We start from the raw sequence: 22,470 nt of genomic DNA on the forward strand, positions 1-22,470 counted from the left end.
ATGGTTTCATCTTGGGGAGAAAAAAAGTCAAAGAGGACACAATGAAAACACATAAACACAACTTACCAGACAGGCCAGGAAATATAAGGAGAGTTTCCATGGCTGGCAAACATAGCACTGACATGGGACCTGTCTCACATCATGGATCAGACCTGAACATATCAGAAAGTTTGGATCATTACATCATTGTGATACAAGAGTAAGTGAGGTTGCCACTTATAGCAATGTAACAGCAATATCACACTAGGGGGCACCAGAGATATGCTTGACACACTGTACCCACGTGGGAAATCGAACCCAGGTCCTTGGCGTGACAAGGAAACGCTTTGACCACTAGGCTACCCTACCACCCCCTTGATGATGATTAGAGCTGAAATGAATCTACATAGACGAATAACGCATATATCACAAGAATGAGTAACTGTTACAATTATCTTCTATCAATATATACCAGAACAGGTCATTAGTTGAAGATTCCTTCATCAAATTAAGTCAAATTATAACAAAGTGAATTACTTGACATGTCTTTACCATGTTCACAATATCTAAATTGTCAAGGCCACGACACATGACCATATTACTGTCAAACACTATGTATAACTTATCAGAGGGGTACACAAGGCTGTGATCTAGACTATCAGTTGTCCGACATGTCCGACAAGTAGCAGTGGCTGAGATCACTGACTTTGTATGCTGGCGATTACAAGTCTCACTCGGAAAGGATGGATTCAAATCCTAAACTGGATTCAACCCAAGAGAATCCTGAATTTGTATTTTACTAAGAAAGTGTTATCCAAAAAAACCCATTTCTACAACCTCTTTGGAATCATTACGTGTCACCTATAGGCTAGGTTGCACCTGAATTATTCTGCTGTCACTATCTTTTGTGCATCAGTATAGCTTGTTTATTATTTACATTGGTATTATGGTATACCATGGAGACAGTCTTATTATGTATTTGGTTAAGAGTATAATATTTCACAACACTATGACCGTAATAACAGTTAGTTTAAGGGTTTGTGTTTTTTATTTTCCTGATAAAATCATAACATTGACAGAATTGTTTTTGTATAGCATTATTTTCCATCATGTGTATTAGTTTGGGATAACATTTTTACTTAACCAGTAGTTTGAGTCCTCAGACTGTAGGTACATAGCAGTAGTGGTGTAAGTCTTTGACACTTTGATACAACAGATGCTCCCTGACTGTTGAGCTGAGTGAGCGAGAGAGTCACCCGAGAGGGAATGTTGAGAAATACATCTATATTTCAGACGGTCGAGACGCACTCTTCAGGTAGAAATATCGTTTTTACAACATATCTATGTTTGTGAGGGTGTGATATGCTATTTTAGTAAGTTTCAAGAATGTTCAGTTACTTGGTCACATGCAACAATGTATCTTATTTTCGTGATAATGATTTGCCTTCTAATACACAGCGAGTTTGCTTGTAGCAGTTTTAAGTCATAATAACAGAATGTTAGAGTGAGTTTATGGTTTTTGAATCCAAATACAGTCAACATGCTCAGCGTAAATACATGGAATTTGATGTGTAGTTTTCTTAGACATTTCAAAGTTTCCTATACCAAGGGAGTAGTCATTACATGAGAGTGTTGGGCATTTTGAACTGATTGTTTGCAGTTGAATTATTACAGGGTAAGTGCAAGGTACAAGTATTTTTATTGTATATGTCTGTAATTTCAGAACCTGGAACTAAACATCCTTGTTAGAAGAATCTCGACCAGAGTTTTATGGTTCTTTCTATAATAATTCCTACCAACCTGGTTGCCTGCAAAATGATGCAGGCTTCCAAAGAACACCTTGTAAAGCATTATGCAGATCTGTCAAGCCAGCCATTTCTTCCCTGGGATCGACAAGTACATGGCACCTGTACCAGTTGTTGCTATAGTTTGGGACGGCAAGCATATAGTACAGATGAGCAGGAAGATGCTTTGTGCCACCAACCCAATCAATTCTGATTACAATCAGATCACAATTACGACTAAATATACATGCACACATTCAATATCAATGCTTCACAGAATGGTACTGCTTCTGGATACACAATCATGTCCTCCCTTCAAGAAACATCACAACATTTCAAATATTGTCCTGAGGGTATTTAGATTGATGACTAACTGTTCTCACAACTGAATCTAATGGCTTCATCCACCTATCCCCCTGATGGACCAAAGTGTTTCAAAGGATGCACGTGTGCAAGCAAACCCTAGGTCTTACCTGAAATCAGGTCCACACAGGCAGGCAGAAGCCCATAAGCTGTATTAGCGAAGGCCAGTCCTGCATTCGTCTGTTGTCTACATGTCTGACGATTTTCTGGTGTTGCTGTGGCAACTCTCAGGGGATGTTCCATGCACTTACTGGCCAGTCTGAACAAATTAAACTCATACATAGGTACAGGTAAGATACATTCTTTTTCCAAGAGTAAGTTTTTGACTGCTCATATTACCAACATGACTTCTTTGAGGGGCATTTTAGGAAGTTGTAGACATGAAAGAACATCAGGTTCTATTGACACTCAACTTGTTTATTGCAGGCATTACATTTGCAGGCATTACATTTGCAGGCATTACCTTTGCAGGCATTACATTTGCAGGCATTACATTGCATTCATTGTAACAGTAGTATAAACTCACAATGAGAACTAAACACAAACTTTTGCAAACAAAATAATTTTTTTCAATCTCAACTTTTACATATATCAGAGAATCAACAAAAACCAATGCTAGACAGACAGACAGACAGACAGACAGACAGACAGACAGACTGACATTTTATTCAGTAATAGGCCAGTGGCCCAAAATACAAGTATAGGTATAATTAGAATTTACATGCGTTTATCTAAATACATCAGAATCTCTTATTTTCCCAACATTATATAAAAATAGGCATAAGTTTTTTATAACATCTATATTTTTTGAGGTCATAATGTTTATAAAACTGTGTTGTGATATAGGGTGTTTCAAATATTTATCCAGAAACTTTTTTCTTATGTCTAGGTAGGCTTTACAATAAAGTAAAACATGTATTTCATCTTCAATTACATACAAATTCTTTTGATAGCAAAAGTGACAGAATCTTGAATCATAAGGGATATTGTTGTATCTGCCAGTCTCAGAACAAAGTTTATATTTGCCGCATCTAAATTTTGTTAAAGAATTTCTCATATATGGGGCAATATCTATAGAGAGATAAGATTCGACATTCAAGGTGGACTTAAAGAGTATATAATTAGAACACTTGGTTGTATTATGTAGCGATGAGAGCCAGTCTTGTGAAAGATTATCAGATAGTCTTTGTTTAAAAACAGACATGAATACATCAATATTACCAATATCCTGTGCAATCCAGACAAAGCCAAACCCAAGTCTATATAATATATTCTTGATATGAGATGCCCAAGTCGTTCTTCCAGATTCATCTAGTGACTTTAGCATTAAATAACACTGGTGGGGCAACCTACAACTTGGGAGAGTTAAAAGTCTACACCAATATTTAACTGCCTTTGACATATAAGTAAGCTGAAGAGGGAATCTGCCACATTCACCTAGTGCCATGTTGTTGCAAGTATTTTTACCAACTTTTAAGAAATATTTACATGTTTTTATCTGTATTTGTTCGATGATTTTACAGTGGGTAACACCCCAAATTTCTGAACCGTAGCAGAGAATCGGTTTTACCATAGCATCAAATATTCTAAAAAGATCTGCACATGACAGAAAACCTACACGTTTTTGGAATCTAAAGATAGCCATAACGGCTTTATTGGCTTGTGATGCAAGAGTAGTGTGAGCTTTAGTCCACACTAACCTAGGAGTAAACACGATACCCAAATACCTGTAGTATGAAACAACTTCCAGCTTTTGCCCTAAAAGAAACCACTTTTCATACTGTCTAAGGGGCCCATTATTTCTGAACACAATAACCTTAGTCTTATCAATATTGACCTTCATACCAGTGACTCGACAAAAATTCTCAAGGCCATGAATCTTCTTCTGTAGCTGGAATGCTGTATCTGAGACTGAGGAAACATCATCCGCAAACATTAGAGCATATAGGTTATTAACGTTAGGCGAAATAAATACACCACGGCCGCCAAATTGCTCCATACTTTGCATGAGCTGATTAATGAAGATAATAAACAGTTGAGGACTGAAGATGCAGCCCTGCCTAGTACCTATACTACAATCAAAATAGCTTGACAGACCTTTAGATGTTCTAACACAGGCTGACAACCTATCATACATTGATACCAAGATGTTATAGAATTTACCACCCACACCAACTCTTTTCAGACTTGACAGAAGAATTTTGTGATTAACTGTATCAAAGGCCTTAGAGAAATCAATAAACAGACAGTAGAACCTTCCTTTTTTCTTAACTGAGTATTTCTGAACCATAGCTTGAAGTGAGAAAATGTGGTCAGTGGTAGAATAATTGCTCCTAAATCCTGCCTGTGCTTCATGAATAATATTCTTCTCCTCACACCAAACCTGTAATCTACTGTTAAGAATGGAAGTGAATATTTTACACACTGAATCAATAAGAGAAATACCTCTGTAATTATTAGGGTTACTTTTGCCACCAGATTTATAGAAAGGACAAATAATGCTTCTGCCCCAGTGCACAGGAAAAATACTTTCCTGGAAAATCTTATTAAACAGCACTGTTAAGTAATTACTGATAAATGTCTTAGAAGCTTTAATGAAGTCAATTGCAATACCATCTGGTCCAGGGGACTTGTTTTTTGCCAGTTTATCAATGTGAAATAAGACTTCATTTTCGGTAATGTCACAGTTTAATGTTACAAGCTCTTCATCCTTGTAGACCTCTGAATTGATATCTCTGTCATGCACATTACCAGAACACTCAGTAAGAAGCCCTGAAAAGTGATTGTACCAGTTTTCACAACTTATATCGTATGTTTTGTCAGGTGTTGATATTGAACCTGATTGCTTTAGTGTTCTCCAGAATTCTCTTGGGTTGTTTCTCGCTGCCATAAGTTTTTCTTTTTGAATATCAAAGTAAGCTGTTCGTTTGTAGTTGAAAGTCTTCTTGAATGATTTACGTAGGGTTTTATAAATCAATATATCTAAGTTATTATCTCTATGGTCTCTCAGTGCTTTATATTTCAAATGTTTTAATTGTTCAAGTTCTTCGTCCCACCATGGGGGCTGAGGTTTGGAATTAATGTCATGGAAACCTGAAAATACCTTCCTATTGTGTTCTGCAGCTCTTTGGTACAGCTCAGTAAAAACATTTAATTAATCTTCAATATTAATGTCTATATAGTGATATAATTCTCTATGTAGTTTTCCATACAGGCTTTGGAACTTAGAAATAAACATATCACAGAGCTCTTCATTCCACACGTATTTAGTCCATACTGTTGTTGAATTACTCTCTATGCAATTGCTAGTTGGAGGATCTGTTGCTACAGGTGACTCGAGCACACCAGTAATGTTGGGTGGCTGGATATTCAGAGAACAGTAAATAGGAAAATGATCAGACACATCACATGTACCAACACCAAAATTAGCAACTCTAGGAAACACAGATGTTGATGCAATCATGTAGTCTACTAGACTAGAACCATTATGTGTAACACAAGTAAACTGTCCTTGTTTATCCTCATATAGTCTACCATTCATGATATGGATTCCAAATGCACAGCACAGTTCCATCAGTTTTTTACCAAAGTTGTTATGATGTATGTTGTCTTTACTTGATCTGGACATTTCAAAATCATCTGAGGGATAATCATCAACATCTCTTACAATAAAATCAATATTATCATTAGGAATGAAGTCTAAAAAGTCTTTAGTCCTAGCATTTAGGTCACCAGCTAGAAATAGTTGCTTGTCCGGGTGATCAGCAGCTATAATATTTAAGTAATGTTCAAGCATGGCAATTCCATCACTGTCACTAGCATCATACACTGGAGAGCCCTCTGGCGAGATATAAGTAAATATAAGCAGAGTGTCTTTATCCCAATGCAAGCACTTAGTTGAGAAAAGTAAAACAACAGTGTTTTGAAAATGATCATAAAGTCTTGTAATTATATCATCCTGTAGCCATTTCTCCTTTATCAACACGGTGACTCCGCCACTGTGGCGGCCTAACTGTTTCATTTTATCTCTCACAGCGTTGACTGCTCGAAAACCGGACAAAAAGGCGGAAAATTCGTTATGAGCCTTTACAAATGATTCACAAAAACATACTATATCGAAATTATGACACAAAGGTTTCACCTGGGAATATTCATTGTCATGTTTATGTAGACCGCCGATATTCCACGTCAGAATGTTGAAAATAAGGCCATGGCCATCGCATCATTCGTCGGTTTGTTTATCTTCCGACTGGGTCCGTCCTTCACCTTCCTTGTCTATTTCATTTCCGGGTCCAAACAAACTGGCCCACGTGGTTGTGTTATTGTTTGAGTATGGCGGTTCTTTGTGCGATCCTTTCTCTTTCACGATGTTTTGGGAATTCCTATCATACACAAACACTTGACCATTTACAATAAGCTTATTTTGCCTCATCTTCGGGTTGTTTCCTGCATTCCTTGCCTTCACAAACCAAGGTGAAAGTGCTCGTCTGTCCTCTCGTATTTTCTGGGGGAAGTCCTCTGTCACACGCTTGTGTTGTGATCCCTCAGTCCTGTCCGCACGTGCTGCCTTGAAGATGTCGCTCTTATCTTTAGATGTCAGAAATTTCGCAATGATTGGAGAACCTGGCTTCCGCTGATTTAGCCGATGTGCTCGTATTATCACCATCTCGTAGGCGTTGCCCATATGTAAATCTTCAGATAGAAACTGACGCACCTTACTCTCCGATTGTTCCCACGTCTCGCCTTTATCGCCGGGAATCCCATGGAAAATTAGATTTTCTCTTCGGTTCCTAGATTCGAAGTCAGTAATCTTATCTTCCATCGCTGATAGTTTTGACTTTAGCTCTTTGTTTTCTTGTTGTAGATGATGAAGTTGGCTGCTGAAATCTGTCGCCATCTTGTCGACCTTGTCACTGAGGTTTACAAAGTTTTTGTTCATAGATTTGATATCAGTTTTCATTTCAAGGAGTATGGTCAATATATCAGTGCTGTCCTTTTCACTCACGTTTATGCCAAGTGCACCCGATTCGTCCACAGCCAGGGTTTGTTGTCATGTAGTGGGTCCAGGGTTTGACTCGACATCGCCACATGTGATAAGTAGGACACTCATCAGACAAAATTAAACGCACTCCTAGCGAGAGGTAACACCTCTCAAGTTTTAGTCCATGCATACTTAGGCCTTTTATCTTGTTTGGTTGGCAAAATGTGCCTATTTTGGCTCTGTATTGGGCTAAAGAAATGCCCATTTTTCAGAGCTCGTAACTGACACGTCCACACACGAGCTCACGCATGCGCACGATAATGCTAGATAAAGAACAAAAACAGTAAAGTCTCCACAGATCCTAATAAAAGTCAAAAAGCCTATTGGAAATACCCATACTATTACTCTTATCTTAATCCCAACTTAATTCCCCAAAATAATTTTTCCTGCAACCATTATCTAACCAAAACTATATTTCTTCTTTCTTGGCTGGAATTCATCTCAGGCTGCATACTGGCCTATTCCAGAGAAGTTCCACGAGAATATGAGAGAATTTCAATAAGTTGCTGTGAGAAAGATAAGTCATTAGAAACATATACCCAAAGCTTCAATTACAAATTATGAATATTTACATCTTAATCGCGGAAACAGTTTCTATTATCTCAGCTTCAGTCATTATGCATATTCTGCTGGAAGTCACGTGATCTTTCCGCTCATGACGTCAAATGTGACTACCGCCCAAAGACCAAGCGCTACAGTAATACAATTTGTGTTGTTTCTGTCACTTTAGAAAATGGTATGATGGTTTATTCAGTTGCCTGGGGATGCATGGAATCATCAAACAATGACAAGAGCCACCATTTCATCCGTTTTCCAAGTATTAAGACAGATTTAGGAAAGAGAAATATTCTGATCATTCCAAGTCAGGAGCCCTTACTTTCAAGACATCGGAATGCAGTCACCACAGTCACACCTAAGACTATATTAAAGTACAATGAAAGCATATGAGTGTGTGTGAACTGTAATACCATTATTTATGATATTCATCTGTTTAAACAGTGTGATTGTTTTTTGTATGAACGTTTCGAAGGTTTTCATTTTCACAACTTCAAGCAACGGTGGTACATAAGCTGATAAGTGAATGGAAATACCACTTACATGCACATGTACACTAGGCTGGCATAGGCAAGATAGATACATGAAACAGGATAAGGTACAATACAATACGATGCAATATACATCACATAACATATACACAGATGCCACTGGAGAGTGATACATCGGAATGCAGTCACCACAGTCACACCTAAGACTATATTAAAGTACAATGAAAGCATATGAGTGTGTGTGAACTGTAATACCATTATTTATGATATTCATCTGTTTAAACAGTGTGATTGTTTTTTGTATGAACGTTTCGAAGGTTTTCATTTTCACAACTTCAAGCAACGGTGGTACATAAGCTGATAAGTGAATGGAAATACCACTTACATACACATGTACACTAGGCTGGCATAGGCAAGATAGATACATGAAACAGGATAAGGTACAATACAATACGATGCAATATACATCACATAACATATACACAGATGCCACTGGAGAGTGATACAAACATTTAAGTACATGTATTTATTCTCAAATTGATACATTTAATAAATCTTGACAAAGCTTTAACATTTTTAGCTTTCTTTGAACATGTGTGGGTAAATGGGGCAAGACTGACATGCAAGGGTCAGGGTGTGGATGGGGTCAATGTTTGTGTGTGCGAGTGTGTGTAATGCCATTATTTATGTATTTTATTTGTTTAAGCTGTCTGACGATTGAAGGAATGGAGGGGTGCTATGCATGGTGATCGAAATAACGGCCTGCCCGACTGCCCGTGGCCGGTAAATTTTCAGTCGGGCTGCCTGGAAATTCTCTCCACCAGCCCGATTGTCTGGCTGAAATTTTTAAGGTTGACCTACTTTCAGTTCGCTCTCAGGACAATCATTCCATTTTAATTGTCATGTCATATGTTGACTTAAGAAAGATGAATGAAAGTTACGAGTATATTCCTTAATTATACATGGACAACTCTTCTGCCAGTGGAGATAGCAATAGGACACTAAAACTGACTGGCTTAGTAAGCTATGCTATGATTGGATATCTGTAGTCACATGGTTCAATAAGAACCAAACAAAGGCAGGGTTACTTAAAGGTGGGCAGGCAACTTTCAAGATGGGCAGGCAACATTTATGGACCACCAGCCAGCTGTCAGGTTGAGCTGAAAAATTATTTCAATCACTGGTTATGCAATAAGGTATTATGTTCAGATTCGTAGCTGCGTATGCTTGACAGTTGTTCTTTCTGTCATGGCTTAAGGCTATGTCGTCACAATCAACTGTACTTACAGTCGCATGGCCAAATTACCAAATAAACAAACTGAATTGAACTGAATCAAACTGGTGCCTCCATTTCGATGGATTCTTCTTCTTCATCTACATTGGAAGTTTCCGGTGCACGATGTAAGATCAGCTGGTATTGGTACGGTCTACCTTCCAGGTAAAAGATGACGTCAGGAACATATATTACAGCTTCAGAATCCATGGTCACTGTGAAGTTGTCAAATATAACCATAGAGGAAGCTACCGGCAATAGTCACATTTGATGTCATGTCACAAGATACCGCTCCTGCTCATTAACTGTCGGGTGTTTCCGCAATATGTGGAAATCCAAGGTCGTTTTTCACGTTTTTATTGCAATTTTACAAAATTTTTGAGAAATTGAAAGTGATCTTTATGATGTGCTTTTCCATATATCAAAAAATACTTTTACATTAGTATTCGCCTTTAGAAGCATCATATTCCAGGACGCCTGGACATGTTCAGGGTTGTACCATGGATGTATCTCGAGGTCAAAGGCATGGCGGAGACTTTAGTAAAAGTAGTAAGCCGTGCCATCATATCTTTTAAGATATGCTGTTTGTGCCAAGAAAGGGCATCCACTGACAAAGTGTTGGACAGCCTCCGTAAATTCATTGCAACGACAACATTTCATATTGATATTTTCTGTATGAATCACATTTTGCCGATTGTGAGTGGGAAGTGACTAGTCCTGAGCAGCAAAGAGGAAGCCCTTAGTTTCACATTTGAGACCATCAGACTTCATCCAGGCGAAGGAGTCGGTTGGACTGCTGTTCTGTTCCACACACTGCATGTACACACGATGCAGTGGCTTCTGAGACAGCTTCTCCACAAAGGACCGACTCTGGGTAGTCTTGGTGAACAACTTCACCTCGTTTACTCCCATCACTGTACCGTCCGGCAGTACATCGCCATCAACAAAATCAACTTCAAATTTCAGATTTTGTTCAACAACCTTGGCATGCTTAAATAAGCTGTGAAATTCCTTGCTTTCATCAGGAAATTCCTTGACATGCATCACTAGAGGATCATCCGATAAATAAATATGTGCAAAAGTACACAATAAAATTCTATCATGAAGAGCCTCCACATTAATCAAACCCAGACCTCCTGAATTGACTGGCATATATAAACGATTAAGAGAAGAACGAGGGTGGTGTGCTCTGCTATTAGACACGATCCTTCTGGTCAGGTAGTCAAGACTCTGGATGTCTAACTCTTGTTTTTGTCCAATCAACCACTCCAAAGGAATAGGAGAGGACTGGCACAACAAAAGTATTGGTGGCTTTGACCTTGCTTCGAGCATTTAGCTCTGAACTCCAGAATTTCTTAAATGAGATTTACACTTGGCCAAAAGTTTATCCTGAATCTGGGCTTTCTGGGGCTTGTCTCAAACTTGCATTCCAAGATAGGTGTAGGCCTGATCTTCCATGAGATGTTCAATAACTTCTCCCCCTTCTAACGTGACTGATCCATCATTAGTTACCTTGCCATGTTTCAAATGAAGAGTATTACATTTGTCGAGTCCATATGTCATGCCAGTATCATTAGAGAAGACCTCAACCAGGAAAACCTGTTCTTTCGAATTGGTCTCTCCTTTGGCAAGGAGCTCAATGTCATCCATGCATAGGAGATGAGTAAGAGGTGTTGGGGATCTGTACTGAGGAGGTCCAGGCTGGAAGCCCCCCTACCTATCGAGCAGAAAACTCAAAGGATTTAAAGACGGACCAAAAAGCAGAGGACTGAAGGAGTCCCTCAGAAATATTCCCCTTCTGATTTGAATACCTTTTCTCCAAAGATATTAATGATATTTCATCATAAATAGAATGAAACAGAATGTATACAGCATTTTTGGGAAGATCAGCAACTGAAGAAGAGGAAGATTGAGGGTCCAAAATTTCAGGCAAATTGGCTCTAAGGCGGAAGAGTTTGTTTTTGGAAGAGGAAAATGGTTCATGTGGATGTCCATAAGAAGTTTGGCTGCCCCTTGAGCATTCTGCCCTTGCAAAGGTTCCTGAAGGGCACCAGTTGTATGTTGAACTGGTTCACGGGGCACAAGGTTTTTAAGGTTTTTAAGGAATTGATCTTGGAGAGTTTGCTCCATCAGGTAAGCATACATGGGCATAGCATTGTCCCACTGCAGCTTAAGCGACTTACCATTGATACATGGATTATCAGGCCATCCTGTCAGTCTCGCACACTCTTGTAGTGTGGGACATTGTCCCATCTCCAGTGTGGTTCATTTGACTACCAAGACATTTACAAGTTTGTAAATTTGCCGACGTAAGGTGAGCAAGGACGAAGGAAAGATCCTAAGCCTGAGGTCGGAATTTCCGTGACTGAGAGACTGGGACAGGGACAGTAAATATCTTCACACCCAATGTTTAATGCAATAACAGTATTAAGGTGAGCCAAGTAAGTAGACACATGGAACATTTCAGCTTCTTGGAAATTCTCAGATGTTAAAGGTATCCTTCTGATATCTGTGCTGAAGCTGTAGTGATGCAAAACATTTCAAAATTCATCCATTTGTCCAAGTGTCCTAGTGGAGGTGCAATGTGCCGTAGTGATGGCTACTGTAGCCACACGCTTAGAATATCATCTAGCTGTCAAAAACAGATGAAGATTTGGCAAACGTGAAGATGGAGTGTGAGCAGAGACCAGTGAAGTTGTTCAGAGGGTGGATGCACCAGTAGATCTCACCAAAAGGGAAGCAGAACTGGATTGGGCAAACTCCTGAAGATCTACAAATCAAGATCGTCGAGCACAGATTGAGTAGTATGCATGGAAGAAGGGCCACTGGCGTAAACACGTAAACACTGAGATCTTCCCACATAATAGCTTCAACGTCCTGACCCAAGCCAACAGGTCAGTTGAGACACAAAGTCAGGCAGCTGATGATTGAACCTGGGGGCGAATAGATACCCTATCGGATTCATCAATGGAAGGCAATAGTCCACACCACTGCCACAGTGTCAGACCAAACCATGAGGGTAGTTGTACTTATACTACTACGGAGGTCCCTCGTACAAGGTCTTGCCAATGAATGAGGGAAAGAATCACTGCCCTGAGCTCTGGAACATTGATGTGACAAACACGATGTGCAGAAGACCACTGCCCAGACACTTGCTGATCGATTGGGTGAGCTCCCCACAATAGAGATGTTACATCTAGCAGAAACAATCCCTCAGACAGTTTGTTGACCTGAGTCATGATTAGTTCCAATTTCTACCGATTGACCAGCCAACCTAATTGGTGAAGTAGCCACATCGAGAACTTCATGTGACGCAAAAGAAAAGACCGATTGGTCTGAGCTTGAATGCAGCCATCGATGTAAGCATCAAACACTATCCCCCTGTGATGAAGAAAGCTGACAATTGGCTATGTGACACAACAACCAAGGGGCCGAATAAATTTCAAATGGGAGGACACTCCACTGATTGTGGGTGCATTCGAAGACAAACCGAAGGAACTTGCAATCAGCTGGGTAGATTGGGATGTGGAGGTATGCATCCTGCAGATCGAGGCTGACAAGGTTTGATGATAGTTCTGAAAAGGGCCCCTAACACCATCTGGAAACGAGGTGGCAACTGAAGAAACATCTTGTTGAAAATCTTCAAGTTGAAGATGAGTCTAAACTTATCCGAGTTCTTCTATGGAACCAAAAAGATTGCAGAGTAGAAACCCGACTCGGTCGGAGTTGTGCCTAATGACTCGATCGCCAGCTTCTGCAGCAATGTGTCTATTGTGGATCATAGAGCAGTCAATTGCTGAGCGGGATACATTCTGTGATCCGAGAGGAGTTTTAGAGGAGGATTCCCAACAACTGACAACGATACAAGAGGCTGTATCGAAACGTCACTCCACCTGAATAAAGAATTTGCTCATCCATAAAATTTTGTCCTTACCCCAACAATAGAAAGTTGAAACCCCTTCAAAAGAGTGGCGAGAACATAAGGGTCGTCCCAAAAGGTCCATTTTGGGGCATAAGCCCGAAGTCTTCCGTCTATTGGAGAAATCGAAATAGGTACAACTGGGGGTGGAAGGACCAAGTCGTGCTGAAATCAAATCTCAAGCAGTCGCTGTTTGTCAAGTTTCTGGCAGAAGGACTGGTCGGAAGTGGAAGCTGATCGAGTAGTTGTGAAGAACCAACGCTGACATCCGGAGCATCCTTTGTTCCCTTGTCCTCAAAAGGAAGGCGTAGAACCGGACCACAGATCGGAGCTCGAGGGAACATACCGAGCAGGTCATCTTTGGCACATCAAACGTTCCACCTGTAAACCTTGGTATTTCAGCAATTCCACTGAAACTTGTAGGTGAGCATCTTACCAAATAGCCCCACTGAACAGAATTGTACCCAACCAGGGCTGATGAAAAAGGTCAGTGTGAAATCTATCCTCCCATGAGGAGGATAAACGGAGAGGACCTCTACAACGCATTGCATCGACACCATAGTAGCCCGACTGACTAAATGCCTGCTGATGTGAAGATGCATGTGCGACCGCCATAGCAACTGCTTCAGATACCATCAAAATCATACTGAGAAGGGCTATAATGTTCCTGACCGCACCATCCAAAAGTAGGAGTTCATGATCTTCAACCAGAAATGGTGAGTAGACTCTCTGCTCTCTTTAACCCCAACAGCGCAATATCATCATCCACTGGAGGAGACACAACCATCATTGAAATGCCATGGGCATGCGCCAATGCTAAATTAATGCATAGAGCTGTGTACCCAACCTTGACCTTTCTCAAGTTATCAAGGGCTGCATCAAAAGACGCCATTAGCGGAGTGATGCAGGGACACTGTGAGAAGGTGATGGAGGCAAAAATCACATGACCTCAAATTAAAGCTAGACAAGTCAGCAGGCAAAGTACTCTCTTGTAGTTGAAGATTGTCACCAATCCAAACCAATAGCTGAAGCATGTTATTGATGCTAATGTCTGAAGCCAAACTTCCATCTGATGAGCGAAACTGCGTAGCAGAGCGATGAACACTCCACATTCAGAAGTGGAGTGGCCAATGGAACAGGCGCAGAAACTGAAGTCAGGTGACGTAATGCAGCAACTGCAAGCGCCGAACCATCAGCAAGTGGCACTCTAATTACAAACGTTGCATGGGGAAACAGAGGTCTGACATCATGCACTTGATAAAATTGTGCCTCACTGGTAGAAAAAAGATGTCCTTGATTAAACGTGTCCATGTGAAGAGAATGAGAAAGCACCAAATGAACTCCATCACTTCCCCTTGCAGAACCGCACTGGACTCAGACAACGCAAGAGTGGTAAAAATGGACTCAACCAACAAAGTAGAATGTGCCGAACTCACCTCTTGGTAAGTCATACAGTGCATTACACCAAGAGGTGCATAGGACCCTACTGCAAATTGAATATGGTTAAAGGTCACATGCAACCAAAAAACCAAACATAAGTAAAACACATTTATCACTTATTCATGACATATAATATACATTGCTGCTTTTAAAAAAACAAATAAACAAAATTATAAGCGTACAATCGCGATTCAAAAGTGCAATATTTTGTACTTGGGCTTACTTCCCCCGAAACGAAGGCCTCAGGAGACCGAACCCAGTCTTAGCACCTGGATGTGCACTCAAGTGTAACGACGGATTCTGATTGGCTATTTCATTTGCTGATCTGCTGAGGGTTCATTGTGTGTAAAGACAGATGATCTGTTTGATGGGCATTTTAGAAGTATAGCGAGTCACAAGAAAGTAAAATTCTTTATGGATAACAACTTCTTTTTGTGTACTTGATGCGTCGTTTCAGTATGGATTCATGTACTGTTGTCAAACAAAATCATATACACTAAAACAAGTCGTTATCCATGAAGAATGTATATAGAGATGTTGGGTTTTGAAAATACATGTTCTCTGAATTTGCGCTCGATCCAATCAAAAATCATGTCAGTAGAGATGGTAAACTACTGCGTGGCTGGAATCTGTCATTCGTCCAAGTACAAAGCAGGACTTGGAACGGACAAGAGTTTGCACCAATTTCCGTCAGATCCAGTCATCCGAAAAAAGTGAATGTAGTTTGTTTGCAATCCACAGACATAAAAACATGTCATGTGTATCACACGTGCCTAATTACATAATGTGGCAGAGACGGGACTCGGGTGCACGAGTCATAAATCAACTTATTTTCTTTATGTCGTATACTCTGATATGTGTTAAGTTCAAATTGCATGTTGACAATGATTGAAGCTGTGTATTGCATATTGTCTTTAGCAGACAGGCAGGCAGACATATAGGTGTGAATAAACCAGACACTGAGCTTTCTCTGTGACAGAGACTGCTTACCACAATCCACAAGTTTTTTTTACGTAACGAGTAGATTATTTACTTGTTTGTGTACACAACCAAGATTAGACTAGTGCTCACGACCTCAGACGCTGGGCATGCATACTGTTTCAAGCTCCGCGAATCTATTCACTGCGCATGCGTTATGGACGCAGCGCAGCACAGCTGTTGAAACCAGTTTTCCCCCCAGCGCTGGGGGGAATTTAGTGAAACGTTTGAACTCCGATTTCGCGGGCTTTTTTTCATCGCGTTTTTTCAACTTTATAGGTTGAATTGGCATTTTTGATGATTTGTTTCGGTAAGTGCATACCGAAAGGTACCAGAATCTGCAAAGTTGTGTTTTACGTTGCATGTGACCTTTAAGCTGTGATCCAGCTACCATCGAAGTACAATGAGATGGGACATAAGCTGACCACAAAACTACCACTCAAGGTGGAGACAAACCTTCTTCCATGACAGGACTAGAGGCATGAGGCCGAAACATTCTCACTAAGATAGGAATCTGAGGCCTCCTCAAAAAAATCTTTCTTAGGAGACTTAGACGATGACTGATATGCCACCAACTTCATCCGACGCTCCGTCTTAGGTCGTTTCAGTGGGGACGGGCCCTCATCTGATCTCCTACGATCCTGTCTGCTAAACGCTGACTAGCAGCTCAACAACACTTCAAAAAGGCGTCGTCATCCAGGTTCATACAAAAAGTACAGATATTCAACCACACGCAGCATCCCAAACAATCCACACATAATAAGCATGTTCATCACTCACAGAAAAGTTGCTGTTATTTGCTGCAATGTTCCTTTTGTTCAAAATATTGCATTTAGATCTATCCATCTTTTTGAAAGAACAATCACACTTATCAGTGAAAAACATGTCGTAGCAAAAAGCAAGGTAATGAGAAGCAGAGATCGTCATGTGATCATTGGAGCATCCAGCAAAACAAACATACAAATGAGCATTAATTAAGCAACACCCATTTTCATGCTATAAGACTGTGTGCAACCCAACACACTTGTCATTCATGATACGGAAATCAAACACATGGTTAACCGAACCATCTGAAGTGTCAATGCATCAACTACCAATACTGCTACTTCTTTTGGCTGTAATTTATTGACGGTCATATGAGACACTAAAAACGTTATCAATAATCATGTCCAAAACTATGGTCACACAGACTATGGTGACATCAGTATTTGGTGTATCCTCCCTTTGCACGGATAACTGCTGCAACCCTAATCGTGCTGGAAATCAAACGCCAAATGTGCATCATTGCAATCCTCTGCCATTCCTCATGAAGAGCCGGAGCTAATTCCTGTAGATTTTGAACATGTGGATCCCTTACTTGAACTTGACATAGTGTACCATAAATGCTCAATTGGGTGGAGATCAGGGCCTCTCGCAGGCCAAGGTAATCTGTCAGCTGCATTGTTCTGCAAGTATGCGATAACAGCTCTGGAACAATGGGGCCTAGCATTATCGTCCATAAATACTGGCCGACTGAGGAGGGGGTGGTTGTCAAAATGCGGGACAACAGCAGCTTCAAGTACTTTCTGTTGGTATCTCTGACCATTGAGTGTTCCTTGAATGGTGATAAGATTCAGCTTACAGTCATTGGAGATACACCCCTACACCATTACAGAGCCACCGCCACAGGGTTCAGCTGCATGGACCATCCGCTGTTGATAAACCTCATTACTCCTTCTCCAAACGCCAATGGCCATCAGTAACATGAAGAAGAAAACAGGTTGCATCAGACCAATGCCATGTCCTCAGATTGTGGTTTTGCCACTGATTACACCATGGCTAAGTTGAGCCTTGTGTCTATCAGTGAGTAGGGAATGTCTGATTGGACGTCGTGCATCCTGAGCCGCCTTCGGATGGTGCTGGCTGAGAGACGAACACCCACACGCCATTGTTCTCTGAGATCTTTGGCATTGGTCATGGGCCTGCGTCTCACTAGGAGAACTAGGGCACAGTCATCATGGGGAGTGGTCTTTCTCAGCCTTCCTGATTGTGGACGATCCCTGAAGTAACCAGTGGCCGCACGTTTCCTTGCAAGGCGACTAATGACAGTGTGATTGATATTCAATCTCGACTCAATGCTGTGACAGGACAAACCAGCTTCATGCATACCAATAATCTGACATCTGGTATTTTCAGAAAGCCTGCTCCTCGGCATGTCCAAAAGAGTTCAATTTCAGCACTGTTCACTTATTGATGCGTCGATAGGAAAGCAATGAGAATACTTCATTTCACCTTTTTATACCCCTCAGTCGCTTGTACCATGACAGAACTTTAGCATGAAAGCATGCATTTGAGTCAGCATGTGAATTTCATGCTAACTGCATGGATATTTAGATATACAGTGGAAACCTGAAAAGTAAACTTTCAAGGGACTCGTCAAAATTGTTTACTTATCAGGTTTTTTACTTATCCAAACTTATCAATATCTGCAAATGAGAGAGCAACGGACAAGATTTGTAAGTAATATAACATGTTTTATTGCACCAGTCTACTCACTGATACTCCCAAGCTACATATAACAATGAACAACTCATCAGGGCTGGCCTCTAGTTGTCAGTGTATTGTAAACTGCTTACACCAGAGCAAGCTGTAAGTGGGATGTTTATTTACCTGGTGACTGACACATGTCCCTCATGTCGGATTATGTGGTGATCGCTAATTTAGTTATCAGGTCTCATTTAGTCAGTAATTTACTTCCAGGGACCATGTAAAAACGTTTACTTAAGCGGTATTGTTTACTTATCCAATTTTAGTTAACAGGACTCAAATAGTGATGATTAATGAAGAAGTTTGCCGGGACCAAAGAATAGTGTTTAGTTATCCGATGTGTTTTTTTAAGCGGTTTTTACTTAGGCAGTTTCCACTGTAACTGGCTGACTTCTCTGTTTTGATCCCTTTTTGTTACAATCGACAATTATTTTTGGTGGTGCTTAATTAACGTTCAAGTGTATACAATATGTATCATGCTTGCTTGTTGTTTGATGGCAAACCCAGCAATAGTCCTCTTTTAAGGCGGCAGTCTGTACATAAACAAATTTGGACTATTCAAATCAATACAGTGATCTATGTCATAAGCATCAAACAAACAGAACGATCATGGCTTACATACTTTCAGTAACTACAATTTATGCATGCAAATTTGACACATAACATCCCTCTGTTTTTATTTGTGATGTGTCAGGCTTGCCTCTATTTACTTCAACACCTGAGTGAGAAACGGTTATGTATGATTCAGCTTTGATTACCTAAAGTAGTACCCGAGATCAAAATCCCATGTGTTGATGCACCGACACACTTAGAATGGTGTCATTACTATCAAGTGTCAGAGTTAAATAAATTTGGCAGTGCCTACAGAGGGAAACTCAGAATCATGTATTGTCTTATGGTGGACTAACTATTGCAAAATACTGTAAAAATACTTAAAAGGAACGAATGACTAAATAACAAGGTTCTGAACTTTTGTTTGCACTCTACTCTTCCAGAGACCTTGCAGTCTCACAAATATCTTCAAAACACACTTCCACCGACAGAATTTCGGAAATCGCTTCACAGATACAAACAAAATCAGAGCTAATGGCACAACAAATTTACATTTCGTACCTCCTCTGTCTCAAGCCGTCTTCTGCTATTCAAAGACGTATGTCTATTATCTACGTTCCAATTCTTGTGCGCAAATATCATGGACTCCCACATGGGGATTCCCCAAGCTATGACCAAGCTATGACCAAACTGGGTACCGTCTCGTATACCACAAAAGTACATATGAACGCAAAGAGAGTCGGGAACCCACCTACTGAACCAGTTTAACTGTCCTACCCAGAGGTCCATGCGACCGGTGTAAGATTGAAAACATATGCGCGATGAAAAGGTACCTAATTTGAATCTGGTGTAGTGCACTTCAGTTATGCGTAGTTATGCCGGGACATTGCTTCGCCTGAGTGCAGTTTCATCAGGGAGACTGACGAGGGGAGTAGTCACTCCTCGAAAAGCCCTTCAGCGTTTGTCGTGGGTCGTTACATAAACAGTGTTGATAATATGGCGGCAGCTTAATCTGTCAACTGCATTGTTCTGCAAGTATGCGATAACAGCTCTGGAACAATGGGGCCTAGCATTATCGTCCATAAATACTGGCCGACTGAGGAGGGGGTGGTTGTCAAAATGCGGGACAACAGCAGCTTCAAGTACTTTCTGTTGGTATCTCTGACCATTGAGTGTTCCTTGAATGGTGATAAGATTCAGCTTACAGTCATACAGTGGGTAACGGTATTCCGGATCACGGGTATTCCGGATCACTGCCACTTACATTAACCCCTAGATACTGTAAATCTCGATAGATTTCTTCACTCAATCTCTCATTTTAAAGCCGAGACATTGCTCTTTAAGGTGATATATTTTGTTTTACTTGATCTGAACCAGAAGTTTACTTGCGCGCCCTGTAACGAGGATACCTATCATTGCGTAATTTGTCGTTGGCACGTCAGGAAAAGGTAACTCATTCGGAATGGCCCGTCTCAAATAAGACTAGAATCAAGTTGCTTCGTGTTAACTTTCCCCTCTCCATTGCATGCATATACTTTTCACCTGTTAAAAGCAACAAAAATCTTCTCTTCATCTGCCATATTTTTGGAGAAATGAGCAATTTATGGAACCACGCAACATATGTCATATTTGGGATTTCACTCTCTTAGTAAAGTACAAATTCTAGTACTTTTTTCGGTTGAGTCCCATCCGGGATTCGAACCCGCACCCTCAGAGTCAGGCACCTAATCGCCAGCACACAAAGTCAGCCGCCTAGCCCGCTCAGCCACCGCGACTTCCACAAAAAATGAAAGTCGGACAACTGGTAGTCTAGACTACGTACTTTGTGTACCCCTCTGATGAGTGTAAATTGGCACGGCTCCCACGGCCGAGAGCTATGATTACACGATGCCATTTAGAAAGTGGTCAAATGCAACATATGTCATATTTGGGATTTCACTCTCTTAGTAAAGTACAAATTCTAGTACTTTTTTCGGTTGAGTCCCATCCGGGATTCGAACCCGCACCCTCAGAGTCAGGCACCTAATCGCCAGCACACAGGCGGCTGACTTTGTGTGCTGGCGATTAGGTGCCTGACTCTGAGGGTGCGGGTTCGAATCCCGGATGGGACTCAACCGAAAAAAGTACTAGAATTTGTACCTTACTAAGAGAGTGAAATCCCAAATATGACATATGTTGCATTTGACCACTTTCTAAATGGCATCGTGTAATCATTATGGAACCACGTGTTTAAGTCAGTTCCGGATCACCAGAAAATAGGGATCACCTCAGGACTGCCAACCGCCGAAAAATGTTAATTAGATCTACTGTTGAAATAAAGTAATTAGTTTCACGATCTTACTTCGGTTGCCTTATTTAAAATATATACTCACTCAACGGTCTGTCTTAGATGTTCTTCGCACAGAGTAGATACATAAAACGTTTTGGCCTTCATTTCGCCAAAAAGTAATTTGCGGTACAGAACTGCCTGTCTGTCAGGTAAAGGGTTATGAATATTGGAAATAACCAACTTGACAATTTGGGGTTGAAATTGTTTTGTTTTGTTTTCAAGTCATATTATTCTTTTTTTTAATAACTTGATGAATTGTAGTGATGAATTATGCCAGAGGCGGAAGCAATGAGGTTGGAGTAGACTCGAGCTGTAGTTTGTTTCATTTTTAAACAAAAGAAGATACACGTACACCCATAAAGAGTTCAAATAGGCTGGTATTAATAGATTATACTCGTTAGCTTTACAATCAGTAAATGCTGATGTGATGTTAACAATCTTGACTGAATAAAGCTTTAAAGGTTCAGAAAAAATGGGTTATTTTGCCTCGATAGTTGTACTTTACAAGTTGAAGTCGCATGTAAAAGTCACGACAAAATACTATATATCAATACTGAAGAGATCAGTACCATAAACCACTTATGTATTCACCCCAAGAAAATATTTTCAGCCCACACCGGTACCTGGAATCATGATTCTGGAGTATGTTGTTATGAGCAGCAAGTGTTAAAACTATCTACCAAGTGGATGTTGTTATCAACTGCAATGTTTGTTAATTATTCGTTTATCAAACATTATGGATATTGTTAACGCATCTATTTAATTAAACGTGTGTTGCTGTTTGACACAGACCCCTGTTGCCCCAAACGAGCACCAATAACCGAACACTGCCTCGTTATGTCACATGATCCGGAATACCCGGAAATGATTCGGAACTGCCGTAACGGCGGAGCGTTTCTTTGGCGATATTTCTAAAGTCAATCAGGACCGAATTAATTTCATACGTTGGTGTAAGTAACATGAAACATTGCTCAGTCAGAAATTGCCCTTAGGTGCTTCAGATATATTTTTGCGGAGACGCATGCAGTTGGTTTTTCGTTAGTGATCCGGAACTGCCCTACGCACTGTAGGAGATAGACCCCTACACCATTACAGAGCCACCGCCAGAGGGTTGAGCTGCATGGATCATCCACTGCTGATAAGCCTTTCTAAAATCAACAAAAGCTACATACGATTTTCTTTTACTAAAAGTTAAACATCGCTCGACAACTGAGTATAGAGTAAAAATATGATCAAAGGT

The 22,470-nt window shown here is 40.5% G+C and overlaps 1 protein-coding gene across 2 annotated transcripts in view; it reads right to left on the minus strand.

Annotated features, from left to right (window-relative positions):
* The window catches only part of LOC137268199 (uncharacterized), a 41,189-nt gene extending 21,626 nt beyond the window's left edge, over positions 1–19,563 (minus strand). Inside the window, exons 1-3 of one of the 2 annotated variants that reach the window (XM_067802737.1) lie at positions 19,463–19,563; positions 2,237–2,385; positions 67–152 (exon numbers count right to left, since the gene is read on the minus strand). In XM_067802737.1, coding sequence (XP_067658838.1) covers positions 67–152; positions 2,237–2,369 — 219 coding nt within the window. In that variant the 5' untranslated portion in view covers positions 2,370–2,385; positions 19,463–19,563. Of the gene's footprint in view, positions 1–66; positions 153–2,236; positions 2,386–6,267; positions 6,384–19,462 lie in introns of those variants that run through there. The other variant, XM_067802736.1, reaches the window with a different exon arrangement.
* Positions 19,564–22,470: the final 2,907 nt, after the last annotated feature.

Source organism: Haliotis asinina, chromosome 16 (assembly GCF_037392515.1).
Source record: "Haliotis asinina isolate JCU_RB_2024 chromosome 16, JCU_Hal_asi_v2, whole genome shotgun sequence".
NCBI classification, from domain to species: Eukaryota; Metazoa; Mollusca; class Gastropoda; order Lepetellida; family Haliotidae; genus Haliotis; species Haliotis asinina.